This window comes from Nyctibius grandis, chromosome 2 (assembly GCF_013368605.1).
Source record: "Nyctibius grandis isolate bNycGra1 chromosome 2, bNycGra1.pri, whole genome shotgun sequence".
NCBI classification, from domain to species: domain Eukaryota; kingdom Metazoa; phylum Chordata; class Aves; order Nyctibiiformes; family Nyctibiidae; genus Nyctibius; species Nyctibius grandis.
In genome coordinates this window covers 10,877,226-10,892,890 of record NC_090659.1, presented here as the reverse complement: position 1 = coordinate 10,892,890, position 15,665 = coordinate 10,877,226, and the positions used below count along the sequence as shown (strand labels likewise).

The 15,665-nt window shown below is 39.3% G+C and overlaps 1 protein-coding gene across 1 annotated transcript in view; it reads left to right on the top strand.

The window, feature by feature from the left end:
- ROBO2 (roundabout guidance receptor 2) overlaps positions 1-15,665 on the top strand; it is a 423,078-nt gene that overhangs the window by 270,430 nt on the left and 136,983 nt on the right. The window contains exons 3-4 of the mRNA XM_068421342.1: positions 4,011-4,168; positions 7,033-7,153. Coding sequence (XP_068277443.1) covers positions 4,011-4,168; positions 7,033-7,153 — 279 coding nt within the window. The remainder of the gene's footprint in view (positions 1-4,010; positions 4,169-7,032; positions 7,154-15,665) is intronic.

The window sequence follows — 15,665 nt, the reverse complement described above, 5'->3', positions numbered from 1 at the left end:
CCCCATAAATGTTGTGGCTTTATCTCCACTTCTTTAAACAAACTGCTGGAGCCTTGGTCGAGGAAATTAATTCTGTTTCCATGTAATTCTCTGAATTTACGAGCACCAGTTTGACCAAGGCCTGGATTTGGGCCTAAGCTGGCAGGTGCTGGTAAGCAGTTGCCTTGGTAGCGGGGACTTGTTTTTTCTTCTTTCTCCCTCATGCTGGCAGGTGCGTGGCCTGCGAGTGTTTATCTCAGCGCTGCCGTTGCTAGATGTGCTTGCTTTCCATGATTGCACTCGCGGGTACCTGTAAATGGCCATACAGGACTTTGCATGCCTTAAAGACCGTCATGACAGCACGCAGACATCTATCTTGTTTGAGCAGCATCAGCTTGTTCAAGCTACAAAGAGACCGATCAAACTTTAATTAACTTTTGTCCACAGCACCATTGTAGGCTGTGTGTACGGTTTAGCTGTCCTTTCCAGCTCTCCAGTCCCCCAGTGCCTTTCCAGACAGCGGGGGTAGCTATCCAGAAGCTTTTGCCCTTCCAAGGCTTTGCCTCTCGAAACATGAGGATGTTTGTGCTGCTGTCAGGCTGGTAGAGAGGAGCAGATCCCCTCTGCATCACCATCTCTGCTGTTGGGGCTGCGTGGCAGGCTCGGGGGTCCTGCTCTCCGAGGAGACCAGCTGCACTGCGGTGCCAGCGTAGGCAGGCGGGGTGGGATGCCGGTGACCTTTCCCTTTGTCACTCTTGTTAAATGTAGGGTAACACCCATGCAAGCACAAAGGGAGCTGTGTAACTTACGTTAAAATTGGAATAAAGCAAAATAAGAACACAGGATGAAGAGGAGCCTGATGGCAACCTTTCACCACTTGTGTTGAATTTTTAAAATGCTGGTATTTGTGCCCTGCCAAGAAGGCCCTGAGGAGGGCTGGCATCTCGAGCGAACAAAAGCCTCTTGCCAGTGTGTGGAGAGGGTGATCTGCTCAGGCACACTAATAGTTTTTTGGAAGTACTCAGCAATTGTGGATAATTGGCTGAGGAATATTCTTCCAGCTCTCAACCATTTTTCTGTTTTTACAGATGATTTTGCCATTAGATATGGTGGATGCACTAAGCTGTGCTGCAGCTTTTCCATTTACCGTGCTAATAAGTGTGAACTCAACTTCCAGTTGATGCTCCTTTCTTCTGTATCTTTCTGTGCCGCTTGAGTGGGACAAACAAGCTCGCCAGCTCATGTTCTGGTCTTCTCCTGCACCCACCTTTCGTCTTCGTTGCTCCTTCTCTCTGAGTGACGTTTGGATGTGCTGGTATGGCTGTGCTGATCAGATTAATGTCTGTGTTTTGTATCGTCATTGTTCTATTACATTAAAAGCACTGAATCACAGAAATGGCAGCCTGTGCCCTCTGCTCTTTACCTTGTTTTTCTCTCTGCTGTTATACTTACTCTTTTTCTTCCTTTACCTGACTTTTTGTTTCTGCTCTCCCTGTACTTACAGTGTTCCCTCTCTTCCTCTCTGAGTTGTTTTCTCTCTTTAATTTATATTCCATACATTTTTCTCTTATCTTTGTCTTTCTGTCCTCAGTTTATTTTCTCCCTATTTCATTTTTCTCCAACCATTTTTTGTTTTTCTTCAAAACACAGATTGCTTTAGATGGAAATAGTGAGATATATCTATTCAAGTTTCGCATACGTGCTGAGGTATAGAGCAAGATTAAGTAAACCCCGTAGCATCAATTTTGTCTTCCATTCAAGCCAGATTTGCAGTAAGACTTGGGTAAAGGAATGTGATAAAATCAAATCACCTCTTAGCCTTATATTCTGAGGCTGATTGGAACCTTACACAGTTGCTGGGATGATTCAGAGAAAGTTAATGTAATTTGCCATGTATCACCCCAAGAAACTGAATTTGTCAGCTTCATATAGCAGTGTGAAATGTTCAAGGAAAATGCTTTCCTTAATGTTGCTGCCAGGAGTTAGGAGTCAGGAGTATGAAGTCATTATGTTGTGAGATCTGCTGATTTTCTGGGGATTTTCCACTGATGGATTTGCACTGAAGTTCTGTAATTGTAAAAAGAATTGAGCCAATAAAAATTAATATTTATTTTCTGTGTAATAATAATGGAAAGAGCTGATGTTTACCCATTTTCCAGTTATATGAAAGAGGGCATAGCACTGCCTAGAAGTATTTTTTCTTCCTGTGTATCACAGTGATCACAAAGACATATGAAGATGCTTCCTAAAATAGGTGGTTTTGTAAGACTTTTTTTTCTGGTCCTTTTCCTGAAATTGCTGTGCTATTAGCTTCCTTGGCTTTGCAAAATATTGTAATGCCAAATAGTCAGCAGCCCATGATCTTCAGTATATTATTTCTGTGTTGTGCATTTCATAAGTTATTTCTTCCATTTGATCTTGAAACTCTATACATTCTATTTCTGTTAGTTTGATTATTGTGAATCAAAAGTGTATGAGTGATTTGTATTAATCAGAAATATTTTGGGGTTGAGTCTTTTGTTAAGTTACCTGTTGGAAAAATATATTAATTGGGTGTGTCACCTAAGAAGAACATGGGTTCGTGCCAGAGCTGCATTTGTTGCCAGCTGTGTCCTGTCAGTTTTATTTTATGTTTCCAAGAGCAAGACCTAAATAATCACTCTTTTTTTTGTGTTAGAAAAGGAATTAACTTCCAATTAATTTCCTCCTTCCTCTGGGATATACCTGTGTATCCTAAAATGGGGAACAATGAAAGTTACCTCATATGTGATTTTGAGTGCCACAAACATACAGCGTGCTCACCTCAGCCCATTCAGAGACCAATTCTTGTATGTATTAATCATATTTTCTTCTGGCTTATTACACAACAGAAAAATATTCAGTTCCAAATGTTAAAATGGAGCACATTTTATTAACATTGAAAGCAGTAAATTATCTCTGCTTATGAAATGAGACTGAGCAATTTCTGCTCAACTCTTCCTGACTTGCCCCTTCACTAGGATCCAGTGTTTTCTTATTTCTCAGAGGGCCCTGGTTCCATTAAGGGCGAGAACTGTTTTAAAGCTGTAATGAAAGCCATACGTAGCTGAAATTCAAGGAGGGGAAATGCCCTAAATTCTATTTCAGTAGATCATCTAGAGCTATTTTCAGTTTTATGTTTATAGGAATGTCAATTAACCTAGAGTCTAGGACACACGTGGAAGAACAACAATGAACTGGATATCATTTTAACGCACTGAAGCTAGCTAGCTGGACCTAATCCTTCTTTATAGAAGCTTGATTTACATAAGAAGCTGGCTTGTGTTGCCTAATTTAGTTCTCAAACAGCTTGGTGATTTAAATGCTCTTTCCTGTCAATGTCATGGGACAACACTGTTCAAAGTTGCAGAAATATTAAAACTAAAAAAATAAAAGAAGAAATAAATATGCTGGAAGCACACTACCATCAGCTTGATTTCTCTGACACCTTTCAGTACTCGTGATCGCTTTGGCATGTATTTGGTGAAAACAATAATAATAATAATAGGAATAATAGCAATACCCTTGATCAAGGTGTAACTCTGCAATTTGGTATCAGTTGTGTCAGTTCTTTGCCTAGCTTATGCTGAAGTTGGAGATCCAGACAAGCTGGATATTCAGCATGTTGTATTCTGTTATGAAAAGAACTCAACATCAGACCTGCAATGCTACTTCTGCACGGGTGGGAAGTGACCCTGTCAAGGTTAAGAAGAGTAATGGGTGCTACAGATCTTTCTAATTTAAATGCAGAGCAGTGTTCTTATCTGGAGAAAAAACAAGGAAAAAAAAACATGTACGTGAAATCTGCTCCCATTGGATAAAAGGTCATGCCTCATCAACTTCTTTTATGAGAGATTTTATAATAAATATAAGATGCAAAGTCATCACCTAATAATAGTTGAGACTTCTTTTGTTTGTTTAATATTATATGTATCTGCATGTATTTTTTCCCCCAGTTACAATGTCATCACTTCTAGTAATTTTTTTCTTCTTTCTCTCATTTATCACATTAGTGTTACGGGATGACTTCCGCCAAAACCCTACAGATGTTGTGGTGGCAGCTGGAGAGCCTGCCATATTGGAGTGCCAGCCACCTCGTGGACACCCTGAGCCTACCATCTACTGGAAGAAAGATAAAGTCCGTGTTGACGACAGGGAAGAGAGGATCAGTGTGAGTACAACTCAGGTGGTCGTCTATAGACACTGGGCCTGCATTGAAGCCCCGCAGCTGAGTGCAGCAGAACTTTACAGCCTTTCCCATAGAGACTCATCGTTACTCTTGGCAGTTTGCCTCTCTGAGCTTTCCCAAATGAGGGGGGAAAGGTTGTTTATTTCTTCTGGTTTGAGTCTCCAACTTGAACTTCTTGAGGCTTGATTTGTATAACCCATGTAACAGAGGTCCATTAGAGCTGTAGATTTGGTCATGTGAGTTGCTCTGTTAGATGGGGGACCCAGTGGATGTCTTTGACCGATTTGGCCTTACCTTTTGTAGGTCTCAGTTCAGTGAAATGAGATCTCAGTTCAGTGAAATGAGAATATCAGACCTTATATCAGAGAGGTGTTTTAAAGATAAAATCAGTCATATCTATGAGGTACACAAATACTCTGTAGGAAAAAAACAACAGCTCAGGATGGCATTGGTAATCTTGTATTCAGTGTAGTAAGTGGGATGAGCGTTCTAAATAAAGGCTGAAGTTATACTCTAAAGCATGATTGTTCCTGAATAAGAATATATATTGAGTAAATGAGCAATAACACTAGTTGAATTCTGTGACAGTTCATTCCATGTACTGAATGAAAAAGGATCCCACAGAAATAGCTCCCACTAGCTTATCAAGTGATTAGAAATTATATCAAGGTATGTGCAAGCAAATGGGATAAATTAAGGGTGCAGGGACATATTTCATTCCTAATTTTTAAATGCTTAGCTTTTCACTATTAATATTCACAGAATCACAGAATCACAGAATCAACCAGGTTGGAAGAGACCTCAGGGATCATCGAGTCCAACCATTGCCCTTACACCACCCTGTCAACTAGACCATGGCAATAAGTGTCATGTCCAGTCTTTTCTTAAACACATCCAGAGATGGGGACTCCACCACGTCCCTGGGCAGCCCATTCCAATATCTAATAACCCTTTCTGTAAAGAAATTCTTCCTGATGTCCAACCTGAACCTCCCCTGGCGAAGCTTGAGGCTGTGCCCTCTTGTCCTATCGCTAGTTGCCAGGGAGAAGAGGCCAACTCCCACTTCACTACAACCTCCCTTCAGGCAGTTGTAGACTGCAATAAGGTCGACTCGGAGCCTCCTCCTCTCCAGGCTAAACAACCCCAGCTCCCTCAGCCGTTCCTCGTAGGTCAGACCCTCCAGACCCTTCACCAGCTTGGTCGCCCTCCTCTGGACTCGCTCCAACACCTCAACATGTTTCTTGAAGTGCGGGGCACAGAACTGAACACAGTACTCAAGGTGCGGCCTCACCAGTGCCGAGTACAGAGGGACGATCACTTCCCTAGACCAGCTGGCTACGCTATTCCTAATAGAGGCCAGGATGCCATTGGCCTTCTTGGCCACCTGGGCACACTGCTGGCTCATGTTTAGCCGGCTGTCGATCAGCACCCCCAGGTCTCTTTCTGCTGGGCCGCTTTCTAACCACTCTTCCCCCAGCCTGTAGCGCTGCATGGGGTTGTTGTGGCCGAAGTGTAAGACCTGGCACTTGTTCTTGTTGAACCTCATGCCATTGGTCTTGGCCCATCTATCTAACCTGTCAAAATCCCTCTGTAGGGCCTTCCTACCCTCCAGCAGATCGACACTCCCACCCAGCTTGGTGTCATCTGCAAATTTACTGAGGGTGCACTCAATCCCTACGTCTAGATCATCTATAAAGATATTGAACAGCACCAGCCCCAGTACTGAGCCCTGGGGAACACCGCTAGTGACCGGCTGCCAGCTGGACTTTGCCCCATTCACCACCACTCTCTGGGCTCTGCCATCCAGTCAGTTTTTAACCCATTTAAGAGTCCACCCATCCGAGCCCCGGGCAGCCAGTTTGTCTAGGAGGATGCTGTGGGAGACAGTGTCGAATGCCTTACTGAAGTCTAGATAGACTACATCCACAGCCCTGCCCTCATCTACTTATTCCTTCCATAAAGTTTTATGCTGTATGTGAAGGTATTGTAACTTATTCACTGCTGACCTTACTCAATATGGAAATACTATCAGGAAGCTTGTTCATTGCTTTGGATGCCTAAGGAAGTATTTCAAGATAAACAATCTAGGTGGTTGCTATTTGTGGGCCAGGCTGTCTCTGCTAGGGTCTACTCAAGAGTAGAGGAAGGAAGAGTGGCAGGGAACTGGTTATCATTCCCTGATTCTCAAGTTTCTTTGGCTATATTCCTAGCTTATTCTGAAGCAGTTCATCGTCTAACTTTTGACACTGTCTGTGACTTCATGAGCTGCAAATTTGTTACTTGATTTCTTTCAACTACCCTACTCTTTCACTCTATAAGCACGCTTTGTAGCCAGAAAAATGTTAACTCTTATGGGAGTCAGGTGAACTCTCAGTTTGGGCTAGATTCAGTCTGTTTGCATCAAGGAAAAGAGAAAATCTGTCTTAATCAGTGAACAAGAAAACTGTTCAGACACCAGTAAAATAAAAAGAACTAAATAAAACTAAGTAAAATTGCCTTTTTCTTAAGAGAGACGTCTCGAGTGCTTTACATACCATCATGCAAGAAATACAAGCACTCTGCATTGCCAAAGAGGCAGCAAGAAATGTAATCTTTGAAATGTAAAGCATCGAATGAAAACTGAAGAAAAAACTGTAATGCAGTTTAAATCAGTCAGTAGGATAAAACGTGTTCTAGAGCAGCTTAAAGATATTCAAGTATATAGGATTATAATTTTTAAGCTATACATACATTTACAAACAAAACTTTTAAATGCATTATTTGTGGAACTTGCTGACTGAGAAGGTAGCTTTTTTCATATCTTTTGTTTATCTGAAGTTAAAAATATATTCCTTGTTTTGAAACAGATACGTGGTGGGAAGCTGATGATCTCCAACACAAGAAAAAGTGATGCTGGCATGTACACTTGTGTTGGAACCAACATGGTGGGGGAGCGAGACAGTGATCCTGCAGAGCTGACTGTCTTTGGTAAAGCTACTCAAGCTTTTGTTTTCTTTTCATTACAAATGTCATAGACTGGATTGACCTGGGTGACTCATCAAAATATGAGACAAAACAAGGTTAACAAAACACAATAGTACTGCTTAAGCTGCATTTCATGGTTTCTGAAGAAGACCAGCTTTCAAAGACTGCAATTTATAATTATGGAGCTGTGAGGGCTCAACATTTTCCTTCTAAGCACATAGTTGCAATCTAATTGGAGATCCTTAGTGATATGCATACACTTGGAGATGGTAATGCAGGACATAATGGTCTCCCTCACAAAATTGCCAAATGTAATTAAGCCATTTCTAATACAGTTGACAATGCCTGCTTAACAGAGATTTGAATCAGAATTGCCTATTTAAATAATTCCTTATTCCTGTGAGGTTGTGAAATCAAACCTTTGTAAGAGAGCACAGAAAAGTTCAATTGATCTGTAAAAAGTCATTGGAGAAAATCCCGAGATCAACTTTTTGAATATATAGAGATACTTTTGTCATTTGTTTTTTAAGAGCATGAAACAGCTTTTCATCCTGTAAGCCAGGGCATCATTTAGGTTTTTTGGTGTTGCTGAATGAATCAAAAATTGATAGGTTTTCTGTGTGAACGAGCTTCCAGACCTGATGGGCGAGGCAAGAAATTGTTGGGAACATTTGACCTATGGTTAGTGTCTAGAGCAAGAATAGAGTAATGCTGAACCTAGAGCTGGATCCATCCTGCTAAAAACTGGATAAAAAGCCACAAAATCCTGCCGTGGTACATTCTGCAGTCATGACGTTTCTATTTAGCATTAGCTGTGGTTTTGTAGGAGTTAGTCAAGAGATCTTGAGCAAACGAAAGAAAATCAATAAGGAAAAAACACCCGACTGCTAAAGAAAACACATACACATCTACAAAAGAGAAAGAGAAATAGTGTTAATGTTCCTTCCTGCTGCACCTCCTTGATATCCTTGATACAGTACCAAAATTCCAAACAAGACTGCTTGTAATTCCAGTAAGACTTTCCACAGAAATCCTAAGGTCCTTTCTGAAGCAGGTGCTCCTAATTTTTCCATCTTCTGCCTAATATGGTGCACTGGAAAACTCAGTCACACGTATTGCCATCTGTGTTTGCATGTATGTGCAGTTCAGCATTTGTTTGTCCACTTTAAAAAAATATATTATGCGATTCACAAAAAGCATAGAAAAGTTTTTGGGAGACAAGATCCGTGAGTGACTCTGAGGATTTGCTGCTGTCCAACAATACAAGACTGTAAAGGCTTCCGCTCCACTTAGTTTGTTGTCGATTCATGGAAGCATATGACTTTTAAAGGCAGAACTAGTATACCTTACAAAAAAACACAGAAAGGATCTCTGTCAAATTATTATGTCCTTTGCAGCCAATCTGTTGGAGTTGTGCCTTTGTACAGATGTAAAAGAGACATGACATATCTTCTTCATCAGTTTAAGTACTGATAATCTCTGGTAATACTCCCTGTGGATAGCAAGCAGATTGCAGTCCTAAACTACAAAGCCTTAAGAAATCCTTAAGAAAATAATTTGTTAAAAAGCATTGAACTGTAGGAATAAAGACTGAAATATGCATGTAATTTCATATCCTGCAGAGCTACAAAAAGTATTAGGTTTGTCTTGATTTGTAAAATATTACATAGCCAATTACAATATTCTGAATTTTTTACAGGATTTAATTATAGCAATCACGTTGTAAAATGCAATCTAAGCCTATTTTATGAATACTGAACAAAGTCATCAATAAATGAAATTAGATATTTTAATTCTTCATAATTGTGTTAGACTACCTAAAGAAAATTGTATTTAAACTTCCTTTCCTATCTGGGTATCTTTCTGTCTAAAATTCCTCTTCTATGTATGTATTCCCTTCCTATCTTCCTTTTTGCTGTACAAGAATAACCTACAGGAAGTAAGAGCTCAGGTTGTGATCTGCTGTTTGACAAGATGATTTGACTATCTTGTGTCCATTTCCTGGCTGCCACCTGGCCCTGGAGCTCTGTTTTGTATTGGGCTCACTGTATAGATGTGTCCAGGTTAGTCCTGGTCCTCTCCATTCAAAAGGAGGTGGTTTAGCTTTGCCTTCCACCAGCAGGACAGTTGTATTCTGTTCCTGGACTCCAGGCAGCAGCTCGTGTGTGGGTGAGTGCGTGCACAGTGCACTGGAGAGCATTATGCAAGATATTTCCAGGAAGCAATGTATCTACTGGACAGTCCAATCAGTCTAAGCATACACAATAAATCCAACAGATCCAGCAACTCTGGGAAACATTAGATTGGCTATGCATGTTCAGATTGACTTTACTGAACACAGGCAAATCCACGGGTCATCTCTTAAGTTCATAGCCTTCCTCTAATATGACTCACAGGTTTGAGGAACATGGGAATAGTGCAAATGTTGAGAAAAATATGCTAAAAATATCATAATACTTATATATTATTCACGTGCCTGTTCTGTTTTGAACGTATTTGAAAATGGGCTTTATAATTAAGATGAAGGTATCTTAGCTAAAAGACTTAGAGAATTTAATAAAGTGGCTGGCAAGCCTACAGCTGGTGCTGATTCTGAAGAGGAATGTGTATTAATTAGCTGATTATTAATGTCTCTATTCCTTTTCCAAATAACAACCCTCCAAACCCTTTCCATAGTGTGAAGGGGACCTTAGTAAACACACTGCTCTGTAGGAAAAGGAACTGTTTCATACCAGTTCTCAAACCTTTCCAGGAATCAGTCACTTGTTACTTTTGGCTTCGCAAGTTTTCTGTAATACATGAAGTTAATTTCTGCATGTGACTCATGACAGATTTCTGGCTCCCTGTACAGTAAATTTAGCTTGAGGCATTGCCTCTGGAACAACTGAGTCAGTATGGTGGTAACTGGTGGCCTGAGGGGAACAGCATGGAAGCCTAGCCTAAAAGATTACACCTTTCCTGAGTTTAAAAAAATAAAATAAAATGGGCAATAAGAACCTTGGAAAGAAGTAGGAGCAGAAAATGAAAGTTTCCCATGTGCAGAATGTATCCACTGGGCTGGGTACCCATTCAATAACTTTTGCTGAGAGATAGTTGTGGATAATCCATGCAGAACTTTCACAAAACAAGTAATTTTTTTTTTCAACCCCATCTGCATAGGAAACCTAGTTTTCAGCATTTAGGCACTGCTAACAGCATACTGTTAGTGTTGGTGCAGATTGCATTTCTTTTGTTCCCAAGTCATGATTCTTCTACTAGCAGAAAATTGCCAAACTTTCGCAGTAAAATATCGTAAAGCAAACTGATTATATGAGCAATGCTTTCCAAAATTATTCCTGTGTTTTGAATAGTGACAATGGTGCATAGCATTTTGTTAATCTTCTCTTTCAAGTACTACTGCTAGTTTTTGCATTTATGAGGCTCCAAGGTGTAATCTTGGAGTAAAGAAAGAAGACGGGGTCTGTCACAGAGTCTAAGTTGGCCTTTAAAGGAAGTTAATAACTAATCCATCGACCCTGACATTCATAAAAAGTGGCAGCATAGTACTTTATTATTATGGACATGCTATTCTAAAGGCTAAATTCAGAAGTGTAAGTGATACAAATTAGACTGTTTTGCTTGTGTTTGGGCTCATAGCCTTTGGCTGAACAGAATTAAAGCAAGATGCAAAGCAGAAACAGTTTCATTCCAATTTGTAAGAAAGCTTGGTTTGTAAATGCATAATATGGAGCCAGAAATTAAATAAAGTAAGAATTACTGTTTAAGTTAACCTTTTATCATTTTGACATACTGCTGCACTGTTCTCAGATAAGTTTTCAAGTTGTTTTAAGTATTGCAGACTCCTTTTTGTTCCTTTGGTCTTAAAATGGTATGTTTGAAGAGAACGTACAAAGGTATATCTTGTATATTGATTCTGAAGCTCAGTGAAATCAATGAAAGCCTTAATATATCAACTTCAAGAGGCTGGCATCAAGCAGTGGAAAAAGATATATTTAGAAGAGCCTCAAAAGAATATAAAACATAACTAAGAAGAGTACAAAAATGTCTTAAAAGATATGTCAATTCAGACATATTAAAGATTGTTTTGGATTAATCTTTGATTTTAGCTTTGGTACCTGAACCTTTTTTCAGCTAATAAGGTCCTGTGGGAAGAAGAGGTATTTTTGTCTGATGCTTGAAGAAGTATTCATGTTTGATGTTCTCTAGACATTGTCAGGCTGAAAGAGATACCATAGTTCCAGAAAGACTATACTATGATGACATGATGTCAGAGGAAAAAAAAATCCAAAAATCCCTTAATGAAGACATTGTGCCCCATTTTACTTTCCCGAGCTCTGACTATGAGGAAGGCCTTAGCAGAGAGTCTTGTCCCATCGTATCCTGGAAATTAGTCCCAGAAGCTTTCCCAGCCACAAGGAAAATCTGCCAAAACTGGCTATGCATTCACAGTTCAAGACAGAGAAATTGGCAGTGTGTATTTTGTCCTTCAGAGCAAAGCTCCTCCTGTTTTTCTTCAAATCCTTGTATTTCCTACTTACAGTGTACTTGTGGTAGTCTGCAAAAAGCCGGTTTGGTTTTGCAATATTTGTTATCCACAGATACTGACAAGTTGTTACAAGATAATGATACTGCTGTGAAAAAGGGTCTGATTTGGTCTCCAAAGTCCATACCTAATGCTCAGTAAAAACTGAAATTAACACGGTTGTAGGTGTATATGAAAGGAGAAAAACACTAACAATTGATAAAAATCATTCTACTTCATTTGCATGTGCCTCTTAACAGTGCTCCGTGCCTTTACTGTGCAAGCTCATCACATCTTGAGTACTGCTTAGAGTGTAGAAGTTTGCGATGTCTACACAAGTGCTTGTTTCTCAAATGAAAATGGAAAAGTACCTAAAAAGAGGCAGTAGAATAATGTCTTCAAGTATAAAACCATCTGCTTTTGCAATTGTATTTTCATTTGTTTGGCCAACATAGGTAAATTTAGTGTGATCCTAATATCCTGTCTTCTTCCACATCTTCATTTTTGGCAGACAGCTTTTCTTTATCAAGATAATGTTGCAGTTAATGGAATATCTACGCTATTGACAGCATTCTGAAATGAAACTTACTTCCAGCTATCTAATCTTTCTTTTTTTTCCCTTTGCATCAGGACGCAAAAGTGAAAAAAGCTTTTATTTTTAACTATTTACTATTAAAACCCTCCCCAAAGCCTTTTAATTCGTGTTTTAATACTTCTTTCTAGAACACAAAAACATTTAAAAAAAATGATGCCTTCTCTTCAGCAAAGACAGAGAAAACAGTTCTAAATCAGATTGAGCCTCTACGTTATGGGGACCATCAAATCCTTCACTCTAGCAGTTGCCTCAGCAGAGAAAATATATTAAGGTAGTTAGGATCATTTTAATTAGATTGAGGTCCCATATATGGCTCTCTTAACTTTTTTGAGGAACAGAGAAAGGGCAATAATACATCTGAAGGTCATCTGAGTCTCTCTAATAGACTGTGATACTCAGACCAATTGTTAAATAGCAGAAAAACTGAGTTCTGAGGTTAACTTGTGTCAGCACCCAAAGCAAGGAAAGGATTGCCTTGTGTTTCTGGTTAGGATCGGTTCTGTAGGTTTTCTTGCAGCGCACATCTCAAGCACTGCAACAGATCGTAGGTGTGCGTCCAGATTGTATTAACAATCCCCTTTTATAACTGCAAGCAAAGTTTATTCTGTAGTTATAAAGGTCACCTTAGTAATAGCACAACTGGTTGACATGACATATAACCATGACCTATTTTATAGTTCTCTTCAAAGATTTTTAATATTCATCAGTGAAAGTCTGGGAAGTGGGTACTTTATTTACTCAGTGAAAGCTTATAAAATAGGTATATTAAAATTTTTATATATGTCTATGATTTTAATTTATTACCCTTTCTTGTTGTTTCTCAAATATATTGTGTTCTGAAAGCTGTTGACAAAGTAACAACGTTTAATTATACCACAAGGCTTTATTTATGGGCAAACCATTTCAAAAGAAAAAAATAAAAAGATTTTTTTCTCAAGTTTAGCTCTGAAACTACATTTGACCTGGCTGTGTGAAGAAACCTTCTTTATTTAGCATGCTTGGGCAAGCAGCGCTCTGTCTCCTGAGAGATTAACATTGTAAGCAAGTTATGCAGGTGACTCAAATCCAGTTAATCTCACATAAAGAATGTTAATTACATTGGCAATGGCATTCACTCTGATCACTTTATAGCTGTATAATTAGCTATTGGACATATTCAAGGGTTTGTCTGAGTAATACAAATACAGGAAACAACATGAGAGATAACTTGTTCTTTCCTGATTCACGCTGTGCAAAATGCAGAGATGATGGAAAAATGGAAATAGCAGTTATTGGTATTTGCATGTCAAATATAAATGGGATCTGTACTTACATAGCTATTTATTTTCTAGCAAATTCTTAGCTGTTTTGGAAAATACACAGTTTGAGAAGCTGATCTGAAACAAACCTGTATGTATACTCCTAAATCTCCTTGATGTGGAATCAAGTGATGTATGTAATGACCTCTGGGCCATTTACTGTCTCATCAGCTGAGTTCTCCTCAAAATGTGATAGGAGTTTATTTTCTCATCTCCTGTATAGAAGCATTTAGAGCCATAAGTAGCAATTTCATAAATATGCATATGTTAGTTTCTTAGCTGTTTACAGACAGCTTTTATAAACATAGTCTAAAATAATTTTTGTATGCAGACCAAGCCAACATACTGGCACATGCAGAGTTACTTAAATTCAATGTAGATGAACCAGGGTCTCTAAATCACCTATGAGGACGCTGATGTGGATCTAAATTTCATGGTTTAGGATCATCTCCTGAAAAACGAATACCAAAATGTAGAGTGTATTGTGTATGAGCTCAGAGCAGGGGTTGATCTGAGCTCTTCTTAGGAGAGAAGCTGTGAATAAGATACTGTTGCAACCTTACATAAAGTTTCATTAAGATATTCCCTTCTAGATCCATATAATTACAGACAGTCCAAGTGCATTGCTTAGCATTAAGCTTAACAACTAATGCTTTTATTACTTTGTCCACTTTTAGTAAGCTTGTCAAATGAAAAGGCTTTATCCAAAATTTTCCATACCTGATTGGAAAACTGATTTTTTTTTTTTTTTTTAATTGCCAAAAAAAATAATTCTTCTCTAAGAATCTTGATGTTCCTGCAGTTTGGAGGTGAAAGGGGTAATTGGAGGGAAATGGAGAAGGATTCGAAGGAGAGGAATGGAGGAAGATTTTTGTCCTGAAAAATGCAGGTCCCTCATATGAATAATAGGGATGTAAAATTTGATAGGTAATAGCTACACTATGACAGAGATGTAATTTTTTGCTTGTCCAAAGAATTTTCACTAGATTTAGGCAATTATGCACCTCTCTCAAAAAATTAAATCATCAATTCATACGCCAGAGACACCAGGTAGAATGCAGGTCTGAACAGCATTTTCCTGCAACTGCACTGCTCTCCTGCTGCTGTCACTCTCCTGTGATGATGCTTGATTATTTCAACCGATTTTTATTGTGTTAATATTGTGGATGGACTGTATCTGTGTGGCACAGAGAAAAGAAGCTCCAGTTCAAATGTAGTTCAAACACACAGTGGAGAAGATTCAGTTTTCTATACGGTATGAAGAAGTGAGAGGCATGGATAGTTGGAAGGGAGGCTGGACTTGAGAACTTGCTGGGTTCCAGCTGTGAAAAGCAATATTCTGGGCTAGGAAGAGACAAATTGGCTAAGGAAGCAGTTGGCAGCTGGAAAGAGCTGGCCCAGCCAGTGGCTGGAATGGAGAGGAACTTGAGGCACTGTCACAGGCTGGCAAAGACACATAGGAGCAAACCTAGCTGGAGATTGGGAAGGGTCAGGAGTCTACATGCACAGGGAAGGAAAAATCTGATGAAGCACACTCAGGACAAGGCGCTGTAGGAAAGGCTTGTACACAGACTTGATACAGAGAATAAAGACTGAGATTTCAAGGTGTGGAGAAAGACTAGAACTGAACTTACTCATTCAAATGCTGCTGGAACCTGCTGGTCCTGGGCAGGACTGGGAATGGGACAAAAGCAATGGCTTAGGGGAAATGGGGAGAAGAATCTCTGCCTGTTAGACATATTTTTATCTATCTCTAGCGTCTGGAAAAGTGCTATAGATTCTTGAGCATGTCCATTCTTCTGCTGGCAAAATGTTTTTCCCTGCCAGTAGGTCCCCCTGCTAGTATCATGGAATTCCTATGTGATGCTGTCACTCATTTACAAAATTATTAGCAGGTGGTTTTGTGTTCCTTATTTTCTGACTTAATATTCTGATTTGTAAAAGTGGTGAACATTTTATTGGCTGCAACTGAATTCAATGGAAGCTGAGCTTTGAACACACAAAATTAATGATAAATTCTCAAAAAATAAGATTGGCAGTTTTGTGTCTCAGGTTGAGCATCAAAATCTAGCAGATATTTTTTACCTTGCTTTCCTAGAT